At 41.8% G+C, this 26,131-nt stretch overlaps 1 protein-coding gene across 2 annotated transcripts; it reads right to left on the reverse strand.

Moving 5' to 3' along the window:
• Nucleotides 1-563: 563 nt before the first annotated feature.
• LOC139765988 (angiopoietin-2-like) lies at nt 564-25,095 on the reverse strand. Of its 2 annotated transcripts, none has more exons than XM_071694023.1 (5): nt 25,006-25,095; nt 22,302-23,586; nt 15,176-15,281; nt 13,644-13,771; nt 564-12,991 (listed from the first exon to the last, which is right to left on the reverse strand). In XM_071694023.1, the coding sequence occupies exons 2-5, from the start codon at nt 23,386-23,388 to the stop codon at nt 12,804-12,806; spliced, it is 1,509 nt and encodes a 502-aa protein (XP_071550124.1). In that variant the 5' UTR covers nt 23,389-23,586; nt 25,006-25,095; the 3' UTR covers nt 564-12,803. The 2 variants fall into 2 exon arrangements, with proteins under 2 accessions (XP_071550124.1, XP_071550123.1); XM_071694022.1 differs by having other exon boundaries at nt 564-13,036.
• Between the last annotated feature and the right edge of the window lie 1,036 nt (nt 25,096-26,131).

Raw genomic sequence — 26,131 nt, forward strand, 5'->3', positions numbered from 1 at the left:
TTGTCAGTCCCGTGCCCAGCTGCACACCTGATGCACAACGCTATTATAAAGCTTTCCTCTCTTTTCCGATGGGACGAGGTCTCTCTACGTCCCGCAGGCCCGCCTCCCACCCTCCCTCGTTGATATACACCCACTCCACGCTGTGTGCGTTCCTCCGCCTGTAGACACTCCTCACTCATACTGTCGCACAAACTAGTTTACTCTGCGTCTGCTCAGAGAAAGTATTGTGAACCCAGGGGCAGACGTTTCTCTCCATCATACCCAAAGATTTCCCTTCCAGATCCCACATTTGTGCACGCACAATCACCAACACATCTTTCCGACGGCCGCTGGCCCACATCAGATGGTGAGGGCTGGCTGGTGCTGCTGGCCATCATGTGGGTCAGTGTCATTCGGCCACTGTAGTGTGAACTCTAGTTAGCGCTTTACCATCAGTGCTGTCATGCCATGACGGACATGTTTGTTAATGTTTATGGTGGTTGATAATGACATTCTTTAAGACTCTAGCGTAAAATAATGCTAAGAAATAAAAGGACTTTTTTTTAGGGTAATAAAAGATATCAAACTTTTATCAGATTTACTTAAGCGTAAGCAACACACAAGCACAAAATATAGACGCCATAAACATCTGCATTACATATATAATTTTTTTTTTTTGAATGGATGTGTAACATTAGGAACTTTTCGAATTCTACTCGTCTATAGAGCGTAGTATAAGGAAGGTTATTTATTGATTGCATCACCATGACTGGAGGGAGATGATATATATATATATATGTATGTATATATATATATATATATATATATATATATATATATATATATATATATATATATATATATATATATATATATATATATGCTGAAGCTGCTGTACTCACAACTAATGGGAGGCAGGCTAGTGGTCTAGAAGCCTACGCTAGTTCACGAGCGTATCATTACAGTCTCCACATCATCATGGAGTAAAGCAAGTTCCTCTGAGGAGGAAGAGACATGTTCAAGCCTTCTCAGTCCAGCGCACGGCTGGCTGGAGGAATTGCATGATCAAACAACACGGGTGGCAGAGACAACAGTTCAAAATAGCCGAAAAATACCAAGATTGGAGATCCTTGAAGTAGATATATATATATATTATTATTTTTTTTTATCAGATTTTAAACTGTATCAGTGGAACAATATATACTACTATACTACTGGGAAAAAATATAAACATATATCTAATAAGACCTTGAGGGAAGGTCTTGTTAACATCTTTCAGATGAATTTGAGAATTACAATACAGCAGTGTCGAGAACTATTCTAAAAGGACAGATAAATATATATATATATATATATATTTATAATCTTTACCTAACAGGCCTCGAGGAGGAAAGGGTGGTGTTTCTATGGTAAACATTAGGAAGACAGTTCTCCGTCCGAGAAAAATTGTAAACGCAGAAAATTGCTACGAAGCTGCTACATTCACATGTTGCTTTCATATTTTCGTTTTTTTTTTTTTCCTTTTAATCTCTACAGAGGAACTAGTTAAGGTGGCTGCACTGAGATGCGGGAGCGGTGGGTGGGAGGAAGAAGAGCAGGAGGAGACGTCGTGTAGTTACGGCGAAGTGAAAAGGTAGTTCTATAGATGTGAGGGTTTTTTTTTTTTTAGCCTTTCGAGGTAACGCGACGGTTGCGTGGGTATCCCTAATGATCTAACCTTCACGAGAACTCAGCGGCAAGGGACGCGCCGTTGGGGCAATAAACCGACGCACACACAAAAAGGGAAGTCTTGTTTATATTGTCCAAGCGGCCCCGAGCTTCAACCACCCATCCCTTCATGTACACACACACACACGTACATCACAAGCACACACACATATACAAGTGGGGCACTACGAGTGTAGAACTCCCTCCCCGTACTATTAACACAGGTAGGAAGATACGTATATCAAGTAAAAACGAAGAAAATGGTTCAATGATCGTTACTCTGATGGTTGGTGGGGGGGAGGGTTAGAAATAAGATTAAGCTTTACTCTAGCAGGGAGGAGGGGAAAGAAGTGAGACTAAGCTTAACTTTAGTTGGGAGGAGGGGAAAGAAGTGAGACTAAGCTTTACTTTAGTTGGGAGGAGGGGAAAGAAGTGAGACTAAGCTTAACTTTAGTTGGGAGGAGGGGAAAGAAGTGAGACTAAGCTTAACTTTAGTTGGGAGGAGGGGAAAGAAGTGAGACTAAGCTTTACTTTAGTTGGGAGGAGGGGAAAGAAGTGAGACTAAGCTTAACTTTAGTTGGGAGGAGGGGAAAGAAGTGAGACTAAGCTTTACTTTAGTTGGGAGGAGGGGAAAGAAGTGAGACTAAGCTTTACTTTAGTTGGGAGGAGGGGAAAGAAGTGAGACTAAGCTTAACTTTAGTTGGGAGGAGGGGAAAGAAGTGAGACTAAGCTTAACTTTAGTTGGGAGGAGGGGAAAGAAGTGAGACTAAGCTTTACTTTAGTTGGGAGGAGGGGAAAGAAGTGAGACTAAGCTTAACTTTAGTTGGGAGGAGGGGAAAGAAGTGAGACTAAGCTTTACTTTAGTTGGGAGGAGGGGAAAGAAGTGAGACTAAGCTTTACTTTAGTTGGGAGGAGGGGAAAGAAGTGAGACTAAGCTTTACTTTAGTTGGGAGGAGGGGAAAGAAGTGAGACTAAGCTTAACTTTAGTTGGGAGGAGGGGAAAGAAGTGAGACTAAGCTTAACTTTAGTTGGGAGGAGGGGAAAGAAGTGAGACTAAGCTTTACTTCAGTTGGGAGGAGGGGAAAGAAGTGAGACTAAACTTTACTCGGGGGGGGGGGGGAGAAAAGTCAGATTAAACTTTAGTTGGTGTGGGGGAGAGAAGTGAGACTAAGCTCTATTCTAGTTGGGATGGTGGGAGAAAAGTGAGATTAAAAGCTTTACTCTAGCTAGGGGGGGTGGGGGAGGGAGAAGAAGTGAGATTAAGCTTAAGTCTTTTTACGCTAAGCTGTCATGATCCGGTGATGATAACGTTAAGCCTACGTCATAGCTGCCTCGACGCTGTATTATATCGGAGACACGTATGAGGCGTGGTACCGGTTTCTATTACAGCGCGTGATATGACATACACACGTTCGTCTCTTATCTGTTAAGGCTGTCATGAGAAAGGAAATACCTTATTAGAGTCTTTATACAAAGCAAGGCTTTTCAACTCGAAGACACCACCACAGCACCCCACCCCGCAGAACAGGTTTAGTGAGCGTGAATGTTGGTAGCGGGAAGCGTGGACCAAAGAGGTGTCGAAAGGACTTTTTTGTGTGTGTTCGTGTGCGTGTGTTTATTTAGATTTACGTTCGAGGAAATACGGCGGATTTAGCGAATTTCAGGAAATCGTCAGTCTCCTGCCTGTCGCTTCCCCCTACAATGCTGAGGGAAAACATCTGCAAGCGTGTAACAGAAAGGATCTTTTTTTTTTTTTATGAACGAGCAACATTGTTTTACAACCAGCGGCACACACGATGAAAGACAAGAAAGTAAACTGCATGTGGTTGTTCTTTGCTGAACACTAACGTACTCCGATGTTCCACGTCCAAGCATAAAGATGTGGGTCGGTGAAAAGCTTTCCATCACAGATACTGACAGATGGGTTTTTCATATCGCGGCCCCACTGTGTGTGTGTGTGTGTAGGTTGTGGTGAAGTCATGTTTGATGAACACAGTCCACATGTACCCTTGACTCTCTTCCTCTTCCGCAGCGTTACCGTCTAAATATAAGTTGTGGTCTGTGATGACATTTAATCCTCATGCCTTCGTGTGGAATCTGGGCAGGATGTTTTGGGGGGGCGATATATATATATACTGGGAGATGAGACACGATATGTTTGCTTGGAGCGTGAAGGGTGCGGTCGCGCTCGCCTCCTACACGGGGCAGCTACGAGACTACGATATTCTGGGGGTGATTGTGAGGGTGGGGAACATACGGCTCTACATGGTAACACAGACGTTGACACGTAGAGACACACGACAAGAATGAGGCTGCGAACGTAATGCCGCATTGGCTATAGCCTCACTAACGTCTACTTAGGCTAAAAGGCTCTAAAGTTCTACGACTCCTCCAGTCCTGGGCAGGTCTCACTAGAAATTGGCAGTGTTAAAGACTTGCATTAACTTTGGCAGTAAATACGTGTGTGTGTTCGCCAGGAACTGGAAACTTGGCGTTCTTGTTCACAGGTCCTCTGAATTACCTATCGACACTTGTCACACACACACACACACACATCTGCTAGTTCGCTTGAATATGAATTATCACCCGTCGCCATATCCTAAGGTCCTCTGTCATCACTCGTGTAGGTTCTGTTTTTTCCATCTCTAAAAGTCATCTTGTCCACCTGTCGACTCTTCTCACTGCTGCCATTGTCCTCTGGTCTAACTGTCATCACTAGATCCTGCAGTTCACCTGACACTGTATGTCAAGTACTCCAATCGGCCCTCTGGATTTACTCGTTAACACTCGGCATCACCTATATCCCCTCTGTGTGTCTGTCGACACGTCGTCTTTCCTTTAAGTCGTCTGGTTTACTTGTCGACATTTATCCTCCAAGTAGGTCCTCAGGTCCTCCGCTATAACATCATAAATCCTGCTCTACCTGTCGATACAAATCCTACTTATTATCCTACAGGTATGTCCTCTGTCGCACAAGTCTGACACTTATACTTAACCTCCTACAGGAAGTTAGGTCCTTTGCCCTAACTGTCGACACACCTATCTTACTTGTCATCATACAGATAGGTCCTCTGCCTTACTTGTCGACACTTTAACATCCTACAGTGAGGTCATCTACTCTGCCTGTAGATACGTATCGTACTTATCATTCTACATGTAGACCTGTCCTCTGGTCCACCTGTCAACCCTAGTATACCATTTATCATCACCTATCAGAGTCCTTCATCAACGTGGCCACTCGCGCGCACCACCACCATCACTCACAATCGCCGTCTCAAGCAACTAGCAGACACCATAACTGATCATCATGTCAACACCACACCTCCCTCTCACCATATCACTGTGCGAACATCAACAACTCTCACCATCACTTGATGTCACCGCGAACATCTTCACATCCTCCGTTGTCACCAGTCACCAGAATCCATCCCTTTCGCGCCCCCTTCATCATATAGTTATAAGTTATAACCTAAACTTACGCTATTCTTGGGATGTTTGAAGACATCACAATCGCGGCCGAGGTTACCCAAACCACTGCCGTTTGTACTTTGCATGACACGCGTTTGTGCCATTCTGGCTGAGAGTCTCCAGACATTAAAAGGGCTAGTTGATCATCCTTAATGCATATATATATTCATGCAGAACATGGGGGAATCATATGTTGGTTAAAGACATAAAAAATGACAATTCACTTACATTTTAGGGGCCACTACACTAACAAACACATATACGTATCTACAATCCAGTGTTATCAATACAGTGTAATTAACAGCTGGTTTAAGTAGTCTTTTCACCATACTTGTAACAGTAATGTCAAGACCTAACCAAAACGGAGATGGTTTCTGAATTCATTTCATCCAACTATTATAAAAGAGAAATGCAATTTTTTTTTAAGGCCTAGTTGTGGTTTGGGCCTACGGGTAAACATAAATACAACGGGTTGATTAGGATTTTGCGACGATAATTATAATCATTTGGATACCCAAACACAGGTTGACCATTCTGCACTGTGAAAGACATGGAGCTTTTGTGTTACCGCCTAAGTAGTATCCCATGGTAAAAACGATCGAAATAAACGGAATTTACACATCTAAGAGGCGAATAGAACCCCTCGCTTAAACCCTACAAGAAACTCCTACCTTAACCAGACCTTGTCCTCAAAGCACCCTGGCTAGCACCACTCTACTCCCCCAGGAACTATGACGCCAAGTTGGGGCGACCACTATCCTAGTACAGCACTGTTCTAGGAATCAGCGGTCGCAGGACGTGCCAGCAAGCGGGCCTGTTTGATAGTTTTCAGAATATTGCTCAGAACGTGGATTTAACTGACACCTGTAGCGGTAGTAGGGTATTCCTGAATGTACATATGTAAATATTACAGTTACCAAGCACTGAAGTGAGAGTTGGGGTGGATAGGAAGTAAAGCAGGTATCTTTGTCCTCGCAAAGACATGTTTCCTTTGTGAATCTACCAGTTCATAACCTCTACGCCCCACCTCCCTAACTTCAGTCGGTTCACTTAAGCACTATAAATACCTCCCTAAACTTTCAGTCGGTTAACTAAAGCGACGTGATCAACCCTTAAAAGGGTGTACGTTGTGTGACGAACCACACTGAAAATAATGCTTCTGTTTTGAGTGACAAGCAAACACTGACAACTTTCACTTAAACTTTGTTTAATATCAGGGAACTCGTTAAACTGCAAAACACATCGGGTAGGCCTTCCGCCGACAAACGCGCCATATAAGCTGTATACAGATTGAAAATTCATGTTTGGTAGAGAACGAACTTCGCTCGGCCTCGGCATTTGGCTCGTGATGTTCGGTTTCAGTCTATCTACAAGCGCATTACGTGTGAAGACTTTATAAGTAAACTAATGTTAAATGTTCTACGAATACAATGATACTCTCTCAGAAAAGCTCATCATGTGTTTTTAAAAGATTATGAGAATAAAATATAATTCACGTGATATGGTAACTCAGTATTAACATTAGTATTGCTCTATAATATTAATCATATATCTTGTACTTTTAAGGAAACAGGAGTGTATACAAAGACATGATGTATGTTTGCAGGCACACCTTTTGACCTTTGCATAGCAGACAACTCGGTCCGGTTCCAGCATTATTTCTCCGATTGATTTTGTAACCCGACAAAGTGGCTAAGCGTTCCTAGTAGTCACCAATTTAAGTTTTCACGTTCGGTTTATACCGTATCGAACACCAACACACCGTTACTACAGTAAGGCTGTACTTGTAGGTCGGGAACCCGATTCTCAAGTGATTGGTAGATATTAACTGGCCTCTCTTAAGTATATGTTCTCGTTCTCTCTGAGAAGGAAAGGGAGGACGGGATATTTTTTTTTTTTTTCTTACCGTCAAGTGAAACATTTTAGCTACAAGGGTCGAAAGTTAGGATATCACGGTACTCCATCCGGAAAAAAAAAGCAAGCGTAGTTTTGATTCAAGCGCAAGAATAGGCTGATCCTCAGACGCAATGAACAAAATTATCATATCATGTCAGTAATTCTTTGCATGTAGACGTTATACATCGTACCTTTAAGTCTTTGCATCTCTGTTGCTTTTTTTTTTTTTAATGTATTGCTCTTTTGGATGTCGACCGTCGGAGAATTGGGCCGCAACCCGAACTCCCAGATCCATCACCGAAATTACAGCCAGTTTGGCCACGTCCGCCAGACGCTACAGTTACGGTGACCAGACAGACACAGCGAGACGGTTTTCATCGCTCAAGTTAATGACCGTAGAACACAGTCTTTCCTCTTAAGATGACGGGCAATCAGAGAAGTGTGTAGCGGTATCATACAAAAGCACAGAGGATAATGTAATTCATTTACAGTCGATACTCTCCAATCGACAGTGTCGTAGCCTACGGTTATATCAACACATGGTATTATATTGTTACAGACAGACACACACACGCACACATATATATATAGTAATACATATTTCTCAGTGTTTCCGTACAGAGTAAGAAAAAAATCTTATATAACGGAGCCCATATATATATATATATATATATATATATATATATATATATATATATATATATATATATATATATATATATATATATATATATTTGAGGATATTCCCTCAAAGGTCCAGTCCTTTGTTCTTAACGCAACCTCGCTAATGCGGGAAATGGCGAATAGTATGAAAGAAAGAAAGATATATATTTAAAGATATTTCTCAGCCTCCTTACAATCAGTAAAAAATAATTCTTACGTAAGGGAATCCTTATATTAATGTTATCAACATTTCTCAGTTTCACCATACATTAAGTGAAAAGATTCTTACATAACAGAGTTCCTGTTTACGGTTATACAGTATTTGTCCCCCTCGTTTTAAGATAAAAAAAAAAAATCTTACTTGACCGAGTTCCTCTAAATAGTAATAAATATTTCATTATTCATTAAGTAGAAAATAACTCTGATAAAGGGAATCCCAGTACCAATCGACCTCGATTTGAAATAAGTTACTGAAGGGTTTACAAAATCAACCTCATACGACAGCTTATGTAACAACGTCCAGCTGCCATGTATTGACAGCACCCTCTAGTTCCTCCAATGTTTTCAGTTATATCTCGCATTACGGAAAGGACAATTTATTCTTTAAGAGTTTTACTTCATTGAAAATCATAGCACCTAAGCAGTGGCTACTCATGCAGGTAATTTGGTGTCAATTTTGAGTTCTCAAAGTAGTTGTGAACGTTTAAAATGACTGAATGTAACTTTTTGCTTGAAATGAGAGGTCAAAACCACAACGATTCCCATGGTGGATCAAAATTTCCACATCGCGTCAAGACAAAACAGCCTACACGCCCAGTGTTGATTTATCAAAGTCCCTCCTGCCGCGATGGTCATGAAGATAGCTAAATGATAACTGAATGTCCTATGATTATTGATCTTATAATTCCCTGATGAATCCTTTTTGTTAACTGAATGTCCCATGATTATTGATCTTATAATTCCCTGATGAATCCTTTTTGTTAACTGAATGTCCCAAGATTATTGATCTTATAATTCCCTGATGAATCCTTTTTGTTAACTGAATGTCCCAAGATTATTGATCTTATAATTCCCTGATGAATCCTTTTTGTTAACTGAATGTCCCATGATTATTGATCTTATAATTCCCTGATGAATCCTTTTTGTTAACTGAATGTCCCAAGATTATTGATCTTATATTTCCCTGATGAATCCTTTTTGTTAACTGAATGTCACATGATTATTGATCTTATAATTCCCTGACGAATATTTACTGTGTCCATTAAGAGAGATTTTGCGCGTTATTCTACACAAACACATATATTAGCCTACAAATAACGTGATTGTATTAGTCAAACACCTGTTAGGAACTATCAGCTAACACGTACATGTACCAGTTTTAGTTTTCTTAGGAGTTGTTGGTGAAACAGAGCCATTTTTCAGAGAAAAAAAAAAATCTTAGTGATATAAGCGCTAGTTCGTTTGAAATTGTAGTTTGTTGCCGCCTTTTTTACAACTAAGCTAAACATTGTTTAGAAGCTACACATATCCAGTTTAGCCATCTCCAATGTAGTTTACATACAGCTTAACTTTATGTAATGCTTATTACTATTATTATCTTTATTATATTTATTATTATTATTATTATTATTATTATTATTATTATTTGCGTGTGATTTTACTGTGATTCAAAAGAAAGTAATGCTTATGATATTATTATTATTATTATTATTATTATTATTATTATTATTATTATTATTATTATTTGCATGTGATTTTACTGTGATTCAAAAGAAAGTAATGCTTATATTATTATTATTATTATTATTATTATTATTATGTGATTTTACTGTGATTCAGAGTATTCCTAGAGGATTTGTTCAAGAAAGACTACGAGATTCTTTAGTAGATGATCGAAATGATACGTATGAGAGTGAAAAAAGAAAGTGATGCAGACTAATTTTTTTTTTTTTTTTTTTGCAAAATTCCAAGACCGAACATGAATGAACCGCCTGTTATGAAGCTCCCTCGCAGCTTTTAAAACTTAAAAGCCTATCGACATCGTGTTTATGTGCGTTGCTCCAGCTTCACCGACCATTGGAGACGCAAAACTACCATGTTTTATCCTGCGTCTGACAACATTTGCACGTCTCCATTACGTGTGAAGGAGCGAGAAACCTACCTATTTCCATAGCTGTTTGTGCTGGATGGAAAAGAGAACCCGACTTATATAAATGTCCAATGTTATGTTGTGTGAATGAGAGAGAACCCAACCTAAGATGTCCATTCCGATCATGTGTAAAGGAAAAACGAACTTACTCGATGATTAACCATCTTGTGAAAGGTCCATCGTTTCTTGATTCAACTTGCGGTCATTTAATTCGCTTGTTTAACAAGTCGTGATCCCCACCGTTACATTCTCTGTAAGCCCCTTCAACGCGTTTATTCTGAAGTGCCAGACCCACCTTTTCCAAAGCCTATTTTGATCATCTTCCATACCTTTAACCACCACACACACCCCTTAAACCCTCGTCCTAGTCTTTTTTTAACTCTCCAACATCAAAAACCCCGAAAGCCCATTACCCTCAAGTTTCAGAGCCCTTCAGTATCTCAAAAGCCCCTTAATGAACTTACGAAGCCTTATTACTTTTTGAACTTCACATCCCTCGAGCATTTCGACCCCTTAGGCTCCGAACTCAACAACAACTTCATCCCGTATGACATCTCAGCTCCATAAGACATGCCATTCCTTAACTCGCGTTTCCCAGCCTTGCCATCTCCAGTTCCCCAAACTTTAGCACTTCATCCCTGTTGTGTATAACTTCGAAGATCCCAGTCCCTTAGGTATCCTAGTATCTTGATCATTTACCGTAACTCGCCCCACTTCCCTAAAGCCCTTAACCTCCCAACATCACAGCCTTCAGACACTCCGCATCCCTCACAAGGAACGTCCTTTTACCTTTTTAACCTCTAATATCACAATTCTCGACATTCTAACATGTCAGACTTTTTAATCTGTGTTGTCAAACCAACGGTCTGACCTCTTTCACCACTGACATCACAGCCCTTCAGCGTCACAGGCCCCTCAACCTTCAGTATCACAACTCCCGTCTTAGACATCACAAGCCTTTCGAAATGAATGTCTCCAGAACAACGTACCTAAAACTATAACTTCCTGAGTCGTTTTATCTGTCAAGTGCAACAGCATACAGGTGTCAGTTTATCTCTTAAGTGTGTGTGTGTTTTATTTTTGTAAAGTTAGTTACAACTAGTTCCAAGTCTTAAACCTACCAAGAGCTCCTGTTGAATTAATCGTGTGAAACTATCCACACAAGAGCCAGGAAGATGCTCTGTGAAGAACACCTATAACGTCAGAAGTTGGATCAATTATTGATATAGTTTCTCCTCATACCATGTGTGTTGCCATTCCTGAATCTGCTGGCATAATACTACCCCTTAAGGTGTTACTACCGCAGACACCTGCTTCTCACTGAACACCGATCACTTTTTTCTCGTTGAGACCAGGTTTTTTGTATTAATATTAGTCCCAAATATTTTCTCAGTTAGAACCTGAACTACCAAGCTTTCTGGCTAGTATGAGAGAGACCCCCTATTTCTCATCTAAGACCAGAATTCAGATCTTATTTAATAAAGAAACTTGGTACAGTGGACTTTTATATGTCTCACCGTATGAGACAATTTTCTTATCAGCCCTCATACAGAGAAACCGGGGCATCTTGTCCCTATTTTTTTTTTCTTTTCGGTTCGTACCAGAGCTGACCTGTTTTCATTTGACCCAGCTGGTACCAAGCGCGCCACCTGGCGGAGACGTAACCCAGGCTTGTATTTCATGCCTGGCCTGCTGATGTCTCGTGAAATTCGCTTGATCTTAAAGTGATCTCCTTTGATATTGCTGCAGATCCAAGACACTTACTGTGCTAAGCGTGTTCTTGAGGTATATTATAATTAACTGTGCATATAAATGTTTTAAGCTACCATGTGGGAAATATATCATCATTCAAGACATTTAAATGAAAAATTATTGATATGAACACAGACGATGATGGTGCTGTATAGAGGGTCGTGGTGTATATATATATATATATATATATATATATATATATATATATATATATATATATATACTTGTTTATATATACTCAATTTGCATACTGATATCCTTAGAGTAAGGAAGAGGCGCTGCTGCAGAACGAGGCGACTATTCTCAAGCAGCTGCTTCCAACCAAGTCGTAATGATATTATCCTCATCCTAACTCTCGCACTTACAGCGAAGACCCAAAGGCTTTTATAATATTATCTCTTTTTTTTTTTTTACACACACATATATATATATATGTACCTTTAGATCGACCTATCAAATAATGAACACTTTAGTAGTAAATGAATATGGTTGAGGACACCCAACGTCGCCCAAGTCCCGGAGAGAGACTATAGACCAAAAGTCGCCAGGACTTGTTCGTGAGAGGACACATGGAAGCCCGAAGTGTTTCCGAAGCTATACGCCGACGACAAACCACAATCATTAGCGGAGTGAAAATATGATTCTACTTTTTTCTGTTTGTTTGCTTGTTTTTTTTTTTTTAAAGCCCAGACTAGAACAAATGAAGCTGTATTTATCGTGAAGTTGTTTTTATCTCATCAAGAAGAGCAAAATGTCTTAATCAATTTTTTTTTTTCAACACATGGCATTGAATGATACGAGTTTTTATATGTAGTTTTTTCTTATTTTTTTTTTTCTTTTTCTTACCGTGAACGATTGTTATAGGCAGTGTCACATTGATTCGCTGGCTCTGTTACACACAAAGGGTATCAGAGCTTACAACACCGTGTTATTCTATGCCATGTCTTAAAAAAATATATATATACATATATCGTTAATAGATGGGTATTATGCATTGATATTATTAGTTATTATTATTATGATTATCGTATTATTACTATTATTATTATGGGATGTACCAGTCTATGTTTGTAGGAAGAATCTTCATGGAACGGTCGACTGGATGAGACTCTCTCTCTCTCTTTCCCTCTCTCTCTCTCTCTCTCTCTCTACGGCTTGATCACTCCTGTGGCTTGTCGTCGCTACTCCATCACTCCAGCGGCCTGATCTTGATGAGGAGCGTCTTCAGGGAGTAGTTGGAGTCCTTCCAGTGCCACCAGGTGATGCCTCGCTCGGGCCCCTGGTAGCGTCCGCGGCGGTACTGTCCTGTGGGCTGTGTGCACGCGCAGCGGCCCCACCACCAGCCGCCGCCGCCGCGTCCCCGGGCACAGCTACCCCCTGCAGGAGCCACACCAGGAAGAACCCTTAGTCGGAGGTGATACGCTGGAGGGAGATACTGAAATTTCAGCAGCCATAAAGGAGAAGGAAAAATGTGGGAAATGGGTAATGCCCAGCTGGAAACCCTTTTAGTCCAGGATGGTATGGAAAGAACATTTAAAAAAAAAAAAAAAATATTCCAGTAGACATGGAAAACAATAGAAAAATGTGAGATTATCACCACAGGGGTATATCCTTTAGTTCAAGGGAATTTAATTCAAGGAAATCCAGAGAGTGAAACTTCAGTTAAGTACGTGGGAGAAGCAAGAATGAGAACTACACCCGTCAACTTCAGCCTCATGAGTAGTTGTATTTTGCTGTCATGCAAAGGAATGATCATCACCAACAGGTGTTTTAAGTACGAGGCGTATATTAGATATTATACATTGACGGCCTCAATGACCATGGCAGTTGGTAGGCCAAAAGCCCAACCAACCCGAATTATAATTGGAAATCCATAGTATTACACCTCTCTGTCTATCTATCTATATCATTCTCTGTCCCTGTCGGTCTATATCATTTTCCTGTTTCTTATACCTTTATGCCCTTCATCTCTCTATTACCTTTGTGTGTTGCATCCTTCCTTGCCCGCCCCCCGTGTGTGTGTACTCACAGTTCTCCTGGTCGTTGTCCTGGTCGACGGTGGAGAACATCTGGAGGTGGGAGTGCCTCATGCTGTCCCCTGCCGTGCCCGTGTATCCGGAGATCCTCAGTCGGTACTTGTCCTCAGGACCCGCCACGCTGCAAAAACCCCAAGACAACAGTTACATCAGAAACGACGATTACATGTGATAACAATTGCTTATAATAGGGATGAAATGGAGATTGTTGTTATGTGTAGGTCTGGAAGAGTTGAAGAGATTGAACTACTGTCGTTCTTAAAAGACTTTTGTTGATATATCGTGATCAGACTGAGAATCGTTATTATCTGTGACGTTGAGGAGGTATATTTTCTGAATGAATCCTGCACATATAGAGAGATGTGTGGTATTGTAGTATTCAACAAACCTTTGTTACAACATGATGTACCAACTTGCCTGAAGATGGTCTCTGAGACAAAATATATATATATATATATATATATATATATATATATATATATATATATATATATATATATAATAGAATTGCAAATAAAGTCCTAGAGACTGCAGCTATTAAAGTCATACAATGTCAATAAGACACACTGCACCAACATTGAAGAGTAAGACAAAGCAAGAAACTAGCCCAAGAGGAAGTGGATGTTGACTCTGTAACAACAATGACCGAGATGCTCATTGCCTAGAAAGACTCACAAAGGAATACAAAACGAACGCAAACAGTAACAGACCACTGGGTCCTTTTGAGACCATCTGTGATGATGGAAGAGTCCTGGAACACAATGCTTAATGTGAAGAAAGAGAGAGAGAAAGAGGGGAGGACGAGGGAGAGAGAGTAGAAATGTAAATAGTTGAGAACGGAGAAGTGACCTGGAGACTCGAGGGTGATATCTGGAGGACAGTAATGTTTGGGAGAAATAGAGAGACAGAGGGAAAGCTGTGGAGTTCCTGTATGATACGGGAAAGCTCGTGGAACTATTGATGCGCAGAAGGAAGGATGAAAATATGAACTGAAGGGACAGACGGGAAGAGCTAATGCTGTACGTAAACCCGCTATAATCATGGTAGGGATGAGGTATGAAATTAATATAATGGTGGTGTACCTTAAAAAAACGATATGAGGGGACTAAATCGTGAGAAAGCGACGTCAGAAAACAATGGGCAGGGTAGATAAACTGAGCAGGAGGTGTAAACTCAATAGGACGAGAGAGAGAGTGAAGGAAATACTGACACGATGTGAGTGGCAGATGAATCTGAGGATGGACTGATAGGATGGAAGAGGGAAAGCCACAGAGACGAAGGTGAGGATACTGACGTGGTGGAAGGATGAGAACCAGGGGAACAAAACTGAGGATACTGACGTGGTGGAAGGATGAGAACCAGGGGAACAAAACTGAGGATACTGACGTGGTGGAAGGATGATAACCAGGGGAGCAAAACTGAGGATACTGACGTGGTGGAAGGGTGAGAATCAGAGAGACAAAACTGAGGATATTGACGTGATGGATGGGGGAGAACCAGGGAGGGTAAAACTGAGGATACTGACGCGAAGAATGAGTACGATGCCCAGGCGGTGTTGCCCTCCCAGTCTTCCATGTCGGCTCGCAGCTGGTGGGGTCGTCCGCTGGTGAGGGCGTGCAGCGCCTTCAGTCCTGTAGGTGGAGGCAGAAGCAGCCGCGTCAGGAGAGGACGAGGCGCAGTGACGGTGTGAGAGGGTGTAGAACAGTGCGATTACTGACGATGGTGAGGAGAGAATAGGGTACAGTGGCGATGGTGAGAGGACACGGTTGGGCTGCGGTTGTGATGAGAATAGGACACTGGTAGGACTTACAGTCGGTAGGAGAGGACTGTGCGGTGACACTGAACGAGGAGAGGTCATGGTAGGACTACAGTGGTGGTGAGGGGAGGATATGGTGCAGTAATTGCTGTGAGGAAAGACTGGGAGCCATAACGCAGTGTGTGTGTGTATGCGTGTGTTTTCATGTATTTGTTCGTGGTCGTTGAGAGTGTGTTTGTTGATGGTGTAGCGCTTGTTTGTGGAGGTGTGTTCGTAGAGTGCTGACACAGACACACTGATTCGCTTTTATAAACTTTTCAAATAAATTCTAAAGAGAGCTGAAATACAATTCTCGCTAAGGATTATGAATTAACAACTGTTTCGTAAATCAATTGTACAGAAACCGATTTGAAAACTGCGCTACCTTTAGCGAAAAAAGTAGCTTTTTTTTTTCATTATATAAAAAAACCCATCTCAGATAAAAGAATATCCGAAAAAATAGTTTTTTCCCCATTCTCTAAAAACTACCTCAGATACAAATATCTGATGATAGTGGATACATACGATACAGCATATGCTGTACTAAATTCCTTCACATCGAGTCATTATTACTGGCAAATATATATATATATATATATATATATATATATATATATATATATATATATATATATATATATATATATATATATTTATATATATATATATATATATCAATTTACGTTTTCTTTTTTTCTTTGTATGTTATGATGTAGGGTATGAAGACCGGCATGATGATGACATTTAGCTGTAGACAGAGCTGGTGTACATAGACTGGATACCTTTGTCAAATTTCCACCCATACCTTACGCTTCGCATAGCCAGTGAACATAACCGTCTCATGTGCTTGTATCCTCTGGCCGATCTCAATCCCTCTCTCAGTGCCCCTCAGATTTAAAGCAAAACATTTTAGATTTTACTCAAATGACTTAAATTCTCATGACCCAAAACGTCTTTGATTTTACTCAAATTCTCATGACCCTACACTGAGTATACTGCTACATAGGTGCAATATAAAACAGCACAGAGCTCGAAACCTGATTTCCAAGTTGATAACTTGTGAAGATACATAGACCCACCCCTTACACGTCCTCACACCACTGTGGACGAATGGAACAGACTCGGTAACAAGTTGCACAGTTATAGCTTTATGCTTCTTCATACGCTCTCATTTGGCGCACTGCGGCTTCCACAGTCCAGCCTTGTCGTCACTGCTCGTTCAACCACTCTCACACAGGGCTATTCTTTGTTGTTTTTCATTATTTTTTATCTTTTAGGACTTAAAATTGTTCAAAACTTTTGATTCACTTACACAGGAACTGTGATATATATATATATATATATATATATATATATATATATATATATATATATATATATATATATATATATATCCCCCTGCCTACCGATTATAATAATTGAACGCTTTCCCAATACCTTAACGATCGTATGACATGCAAATTATATTTCATGAATAACACATAAGACTATGTGTAACTGCCATTATATTCGTGGAGCCGTTTCATTATTGTACGACACAGGCACTGCTACTATATAAACGTTTTACGACACTAATTGCCCATTTTACTTTGCATAAAAGTTACGTGTTTCATTATAGTCGTGAACTGTCGCCAGCTATATGCTTCTCTAGCCAGGGCTTAGCAGGAGTGGTGTATTGATTGGCCACATAATATGATGACCTAGTCTTTGACCAGACCCATTAGGGTCATATATTCATATATATATATATATATGACCATTCTACAACAACACTGCTGCCACGGGTAGCTGGTAACACATCGCCGACCACACAGTTCGGGACAATAATCTTATAAATCCCTTCAGGGGGAACTGTTGTAAATCACATCTTTACAAATCAATTTAATGATGCGCAGTTGAAAAAAATATATATATACCCGATGCATATATATATACCTTTGAAAAATATAAGATAAAATAGAAGTAATTGTCCTATTATTTTTGTTTACTTCCAATAAAGTAAAGAAATCTTCTTAGGGTTAAATATCAAGAGACTATAGCTCATGTATCAAGTGTTAGGTAAATGTAAACATCAACGCAGTGATACGGTATCGGACTGGACTCGATCATACATTGAACACTATAATGGGAAACTAAGCAAGTCATGGAAGCATTTAGGCTATTGTGGTTAACGCTGAGAAATGAAAATTGTTTAATGATATATATATATATATATATATATATATATATATATATATATATATATATATATATATATATAATGAGAAAGATAAGATAAGATACTTTATTCGTCAAATTGTTATACAAAATGTAATACAAAGTGAAATTCTAGCTGACGAAGCTAGACTGATGGAGTGTACCTGAGTTAAACAAGTTTTTTTTAAACAATTTCTTACTTCACATCTCTTACCTTCCCCCCCTCTCCCTAAGCCTGACCCCACACTATACCATCATGTCTACACAACTATGCACACACACACACACACACACACACACCGCACATACCAGAGCTCAGCAAAGCATACCAGCGGCTTCCCTTTACCAACCACGATTTTCATAAGAGAGGTTTGAATTTCCCGTGTTGAAGAAATATGTCTACTTGTTTTTTAACTTTCAATCTGTATTCAGTTAAGGTAGATTTTTAATTGATTTTATATTTCATTACTTCGGAAGACATAGAGAATTATTTCACTTTGTTAATCAAATACTTTTATTAAGTTATGATAAAGGGTTTTATTCTGTTTGCCGACTTACTATTTATTTTTTTTATTTTGTTCTGCATTATTTCATGATACTATGATATAACCAATGGGAACTGCACCTTATTGAACGATGGGAAATGGTGAATGATGGTCGTAAGTAATGATGATAATGTAACGACCAGTTTATCTCGAGAGGAGCCTCAATTTGCCCACTTGGCAGTTGATGTTATCCAGCTCTCGTGAGACCAACAAGTGCAAGACAGGAACTTTTACAAGTGTTCCCTCCGGCAAGCTCTTACTCTGGAGGCACACTTGATAACTCCTGTTACATTATATAACAACATATGAAGAGGATGTTGGACTGACTGCAGTAACGCTATTTGGAGAGGGATGATGGGATCTTGCACCTTACACTTATTGTAGAGGATCAGATCTCAAGATCACAAGCGTGTTAACATTCACAACAACCACACTTTGCAAATGTACACTTTATACTAGAGCATTAAGCCGTTGGATAGTGTAAACAGGTTTCGTTAAAACCAGGAGAGAAAGTAACATTTAGGTGATCTAAGAGTATAAAAGAAATATATGATTTTCAGTTGAACGTTATGTTGCTATATCGTCTTTGATCTACGTAATTCATGCATTCAATGTTTTTAGATAGTGTTCTGTCTTTACTTTAGCCAACCTGTGAATATTTCGCAAAATACCGCTGAAACAAGTTGATAAAATACTTTGTCATACGGGATGCGGACTTTATATTTCTTATGGGATAGAGGTTTGCTTCATAGACTTGTAAAAGACACAGAGGCAAGCAGACAGATGGCTTCTCCCACTTAGTTCATATGTTATTATAGACGACACCACCACGACCATCCATTCCCACCGCCTCTACCAAGACGACGGCCACCAAAGCCAGCCATCTTCCAGGGATCCGTGCCAACACAACCTGAGTCTGACACCAGACACCACCATATATATCCCTCACACACACACACCCACACACACATATTTCTTGACTTTTGTTATAAACCCCAGTCTGTCCTTCACAGACATTTCTAATTCGGTTACGTGACTCGTCTCACTCTACACACGTCCCTCTCATATCCCCTTCATCGAGTTCGTTTTGTTTTAGAGATAAGAACAACATATGGTTCCCTAGCTCGTCCACCATCAGTGGGGTCAGGAGGTACGCACCGCACCGTTAGGTACCACATCCCGTGTTCTCTGTAGTTATGTATGGAACTAGAAATACGTTCCAGCAGAAGGGAATATCAGTCAGTATTTTAGAATTCCTTTCTTTTTTATGCTTTTCATACCTGATCGCCGTTTCCCGTATTAGCGCCAGGAACAGACGAAGAAAGGCCGTATCCGCTCACATCCATTCTCAAGCTGTCGTCCGTAATGCACCAAAACCACACCTCCCTACCCACAACCAGGCCCCGGAGGCATTCCCACGGTTTACCCCGGAAGCTTCAGTCCACTGATAGCACGTCGACTTCACTATACAACATCGTTCCAGTTTACTCTATCTCATGAACGCTTTTCACCCTCCAGCAAATGCGTTCAGGCCCCGATCGCTCAGAATCTCAATCGCTCCAACCTTCCATCTCCAATTTGGTCTCCCATTTCTCCTTGTTCCCTCCACTTCTGACACATATATCCCCTTTTTGTCAACCTTCCTCACTCATTCTCTCCATATGTCTTAACCATTTCAACACCCTCTTTCGTTCTCGCAACCAAGCTCTTTTTATTACCGCACTTGTTTTTCATTCTTTCATTACTTACTCGATCAAACCACCTCACCCCCACATACTGTCCTCAAACATTTCATTTCCAACACATCCACCTATCTCCTCACTGGCTCATCTACAGCCCATGCCTCGCAGCTGTAAGATATTGTTGGGACTACTACACCTTCAAACATACCCAGGTAAAGTTATCTCCTTCCACACATTCTTCAGCGCTCCCAGAACTTTCGATCCCTAACGCACCCTATTATTCACATCTGCTTCCATGTTTCCAATTGCTGCCATGTCCACTCCCAGATATCTAAAACACCTCACTTCCTCCAGGTTTTCTCCATTCAAGCTCACACCGTAACTAAACTGTCCCTCTACCCTGCTGAACCTAATAACTTTGCCTTTACTCACATTTACTCTGAAGTTCCTCTTTTATACACCCTTCCAAACCGAGCCACCAATTTCTGCAGTTTCTCACACGAATCTACCACCAGTGCTGTATCATCAGCAACCAACAACTGACTGCGTTCCCAGGCCCTCTCGTCCCCCACAGACTCTTCCCTCCCTCCGAGACTCGCATTTACCTTCCTCACCACCCCAACTATAAACAAATTAAACAACCACGGTGACAGCACACATTCCTGCCACAGACGAACCTTCGCTTGTAACAATTCACTCTCCTCTCTTCCTTCTCGTAAACATGCCTTACACACTTGTGAAAAACTTCTCACTAGCAGCTTTCCTAACATTTGCTTCTTCCTGATCCATAAATGCCACGTACAAATTCATCTGTTTCTTTATATATTTCTCACATACATTCTTCAGAGCAAACAACTTATACACACATCCCTTAACCACTTCTGAAACCACACTGCTCCTGCTCAATCTGATGCCCTGTGCATAACTTCACCCTATCATCAGTACCCTCCCATACAACTTATCAGGTACATTCAACAACCCCTATACCTCTGTAGTTTGAACATTCACGTTTATCCCCCCCCCCCCCTTTGCCTTTATACGGTGGTACTATACATGCATTCCGCCAATCCTCAGGCACCTCACCTCGTACAAAATGTCATACATAGTTAAATTCCTTGGCTGATTCTGCTTTTAAACGCAAGGAACCCACCTGAGATTGAACTTCGTTTCTTCTGCCGGCCAGTTACGATGGCCTTTGTATTTTACATGTTTCGCCGAACTTAGGTTAATTTTCATAACTATCAATGACCGTAGTAGAAAAAAAAACATAAGCATACATAATTTTGATTATTCTAGTGTAAGGTCGAGATAGAGAAGCATAACAGATTGCCCAGAAGTATACATTATTACACCTATCTTTTATATAAAGATAAAAGTCCACAGGCCTTTCAACTGGTGAATCTAAAAGTAGAATTATATCGATTACCAAACAAGAATTATTTTTTCCCAAGGTTTTCATGATGTTCTTAGAAACATCTAGGTTTAATATATCGCGGGAAATAGTGAATAGTATGAAAAAAAAAAAATATATATATATATATATATATATGAGCTGACTGTTGTATTTCTCTCTTGTGTCTCCCCTGATGACGTGATTATTACACGAAAGTGCACTTGGGAACTTATCGTGTTTCATTTTCCCCGTGGACTCATAGGAATATATATATATATATATATATATATATATATATATATATATATATATATATATATATATATATATATATATATATATATATATATATAGTGTGTGTGTGTGTGTGTGTCAATTTGTCTGCATTCCTCTGTCTTCTCCTTTGTTCATGGATTTGTATGTTCGTCCAGACTTTGGTGTTCATCTATCTACATATTTGTCAGCATACCTTTACACATCCCCCTCCATCTCTCCTCCCTAGAAGGAGAAAGAAGTGCGTGGTTCAAACAGCAAAACAACACACAAGACAATCATCATCAATAGATACCCTCCTCCTCCTCCCCCAACTGACTTGGTGAACTGGTAGCAGAGGCAGGACAGAGTGCACTCTCCTCGTAGACTTAAAGGTCAACAACATCTGGCCAATTTGACCTCCTTAGTGTGGTAGTGGCGTTGGCGAGATCACACCCGCCCACACTCTTACTGCAGCAGTAGCGCGGATCGAGTGTACTCGCTTAATTGTTGCTCTTAGGCACACACAAACACTCATGAGAATTAAGACCCATAGGTAGACAAATCATTACTAGTGCATATGTAAAGATACATATTGTAAATTAGGATTATGTAGATGTGACTAACTTACACTTGTCTATACACACATCCACACACACACACACACACACACACACACACACACACACACACACACACACACATACGCACACACACACACACACACACACACACACACACATACGCACACATCGAAAACCAAAAAGCGATCGGACTGCCAGACTGACCTATCCAATATTCCTTGTTGGGTTCCCCGAAGCCCACCTCGTACTCGTGCCAGGAGCGGTTGAAGGAGATGTGTCTTGGCAGCTTACGGCGGGCCACCATCACTGTCCAGCCGCCCCCGGCCGTGTGGTGGTCGCAGAAGACCTCCCTCGAGGACAGGCCCGGCGGCTGGATGCGGTACACCCCGTCTTCCATGAAGCCCAGGTCGAACACGTCCTTGCAGTCTCGGGGCATCGGCGGGTACTCGAGATACTTCTTCCTGTCGTCGTTGCAGTCCTCGGGCATGGTGGGCAGGAGGGTGTCCTCTGGGGAGATGTCCTCGCTCCCCCAGGTTTTGTCTCCGTCCACCCCTCTTGGCAGCCCCGGGAGCGAGTCATTGAGATAGGTCCTGTTGAGGGCATCCAGTCCGAGTTCGTGCGTGTCGAGCGGGGTGTAGGTACAGCCGGGCAGAAGCCTCTCGCCGTAGTCCTCGCTGTTGTAGGTTCTCGGCTGACTGAACCTCCTCGAGACCACGTCCATCATCTTCTTGTGCTCCTCCGAGATGAACGCCAGGTTGTTGTTGATTTTGTACAGCTTATTACGCAGGTCGCTAACGTGGCACACGAGCGTCCCGTTAGTGGCATTTACCTTACGTAGGATCAGGTTACCCTTGTCCAACACCTCCTCTCGGGCGTCATAAACGCTGTTCCTGACGGCGAAGAGCTCGGCCTTCTGCGATCTCAGCTCGCCCTTGATGTCGTCGTTCTGCGTGCCGACCCGCCGCAGTCCCCTCTTGAGCTTCTTCTTGAAGTCGGTCATCTCGAGGGCAACCTGGTCCACCTTGGCGCTCATCTCCTCCCTCTCCTTCGTCAAGGCCTCCTTTATGTTACGGATCTCGCACGTCAGCTCGTACTTCATCGTGTCCATCCGCGTGTGAACCTCCTTCCTGATGTCGGTCACCTCCTTCTGCAGTAACCTGACCAGGTGCTCGAGGTTGTCCATGGGCGAGGACGGCGTGTTCGAGAAGGTCTGGAATTGGACGCAGGCGCCCAAGCCGGGCACAAAGGCCAAGAGAGCGAGAACCAGAGCTGAGTTCCTCATCTTGAGCATCCTGGGCGTCGAGGACTATAAGACTGAATGACAGTGTTCCATGTTTGGCCCCTGCTTACTTATGTGATTCAGGTTGTTCGCGTCATCACACGTCATGTCTATCGTCTCGTATTGTTCGTCTGCCGCAAGTCACTGACGGTGCTGTGGTGATTATCATCTTGTTCCCTCATTAAGTATTGCTATGCAGTATACTGAGACCTGTTATTGATAACCAGTGGTATATGGAGGGGGAAGAAGTATATTTACATTGGGGGAAGAAGAAGTATAGTTAACATTTCAAGTCAACGGGAAATATATGGGATTATGAATCACATATGTATTTCAGTGTGAAACTTATCACACATTAGAACATAGACCGCGACTGGTTTAATTTTACGATCGCCTCTTTCTGGAGAGATGTACGCCTTCATGAGGCCAAAGACCAGGCTTATCTGCTGGCAAACACACACACACACACACATACATACGTGTACGCATGCATGCTTTAACCACAGACGTTTATTTACAAGACGTATGCATACCCTTACGTCTAGACGCACCTGTGTGTATTATCAGACACGACCATTCATATTTACAAGCAGACACATGGGGAGGACCTTTAAAAAAAAGATGTATCGGTACTATAAGGTATACACATACACATACATACAGTCAGACACGTGCCACAGGACATATTTGACGCAAACGTTGAGTACACAAATTACCTGGAATAGTTGAGGGTAAACAAACAAACCCCCCTTCGCAGAATGTACTCGGATTCCTTCCTCTTTACCATGCACTCGCCCCAGTCCACTCACGTACATACTCATACAAGCCATGTACGTGTACACATAGGACACACACATACACACACACACTAGCCCACACCCATAAACAGGCACGCGCCCGCGCACACACACCCTTCCCACCCGCACACCACCTCCCCCTCCACCCACCCCCACCGAGAATATTCCAGCGATCTAAAACGAATTAACTGTTGCTTACTGTGGCGGTGGTACTCATGGGTGACCGTTAAGTCTTCCTGAAACACATAATTCACTTAATTCACTGAAAAATCAAAAAGCTTACTAAACACAACATGCAATGACTGTTATAAGGAGAGAAATAGTACAAATTCTTCAGTATCCTCGTTCACGTGCGAATCGAGGTAAAGTTAAACTTGACACATATCTTTTTTTTTTGGGGGGGACAGACGTGATCGGAGATTATTTTTGTACCCATTGTATAAATAAATCCTTCATATATGTATAATACTGTTAAGACCCCATATGTTTATTTACGCCTTTTTTCCCCCCCTGGAAAGAGTAACTCCTACTAGGTCGCACATATACTACGTCATCAAGGGCGCCGCTATATAGGTCAGGGAGGGCCAGGCACTCGACTTCGGTGTAGGGGAGTAGGCGGCCTTCAGCTGGTCCCATAGTAGGATAAGTCGCCATTACGCAATACCATGCATGGGATGCACAACCGCCTCCTTGCCAGGGGCCGCCGGATGCACGATCTGATCGCCTCCCGTAGCCAGATATTTTCCATTTTCTCCAATTTTTCCCCTGAATGGCGGGGACAATTTTCAGTACCACAGTCACACCGCGGCGAGTTGCGAGCTTTTGTATTTACCGGACTGGGGAATAAATCAAACTGGGTTATACGTCCCGAGGATCACAAGTGCGCATCACCGAACACAGCTTCCAGCGTCCTCCAGCTGGGAGCCACTGCAATGCCGACCCCTGGGAAGGTGCCAGACAGGCCCATCATCATGCACAGTTGCCGGAGAGACAACTCGCTCCCACTCCCGCCGCTTTATCAACCCTCTCGCCCTACCTCAGGCCGGATGACCCTCAGCTACGGCTGCTAGTTTGGGGGGAAATAGCAGATCAAATACTCCACACAGGGATATTGCGGGTTGAATCTCAAAGGACAGAAAAAACATCGCCGGTAACTCTAGCCCTTGGGCCCCGTGGTTCAACAAACGTGTGATCGCGAGTCCTAACTCGCTTATTCCCCTGCTCTCCTTCTCCTGCCTCCCATGATGAGTCTGTCGTCGATAACCTTCTCTGGAGGAGCGGAGTAGCCAGCAATTATAATTCGGCCGGGTCGTCCTCAAGAAAACGAGTCAAAGACTGTGGGAAATTCCGAGAGATGGGTGTAAGGCTGAGGGGAATCAGTTTGACCTTGCGGGGAGCGAAGTGGCAAAATGAACTAAGCGTTTCATATTTCTTCGCCGTGATGCATGAGCTGGTAAAGAAACTAGAGACTATTGGACACGACGGCAACTCCTAGAGTTTTTTTTTTTTTTTTTTTTTTTTTGTGTGTGTGTGTGTGTGTGTCCCGATAAGGATGTACCAAAATACAAAGACTTTTTTTCTTTTCCTAATTGTAAAATTTGCGTTAGAGTCTGGAACGAGATATACGACACGTCCCTCTGCCCCCTTATTACAAGCTGTAACGTCCAAAATTACAGTCAAAACTTATGTGAACACACCGTCAAAAGTTGAGTTACCCCTCATCATCAGAAACTGATTGGTAGTCAAGTTAAACCTGATCGGCACTGGAGGCGGAAGCATCTCTTTTTTTTTTTTTTTTCTTCCCCCCCCCCCCTCTCTCTCTCTCTCAGATGGGCTGCAAGGGAACGACCCGGCCCGGCCTGGCCCTTTGAAGTTCCTCATTGGGTTCAACATTAGTGGGGTTTCCTGCCGCGAATCAATTTCGGATATTGGCTGAGCTGTAGACTCGCCCTTCACTA

The sequence above is a fragment of the Panulirus ornatus genome, chromosome 56, assembly GCF_036320965.1.
Source record: "Panulirus ornatus isolate Po-2019 chromosome 56, ASM3632096v1, whole genome shotgun sequence".
Lineage (NCBI taxonomy): Eukaryota > Metazoa > Arthropoda > Malacostraca > Decapoda > Palinuridae > Panulirus > Panulirus ornatus.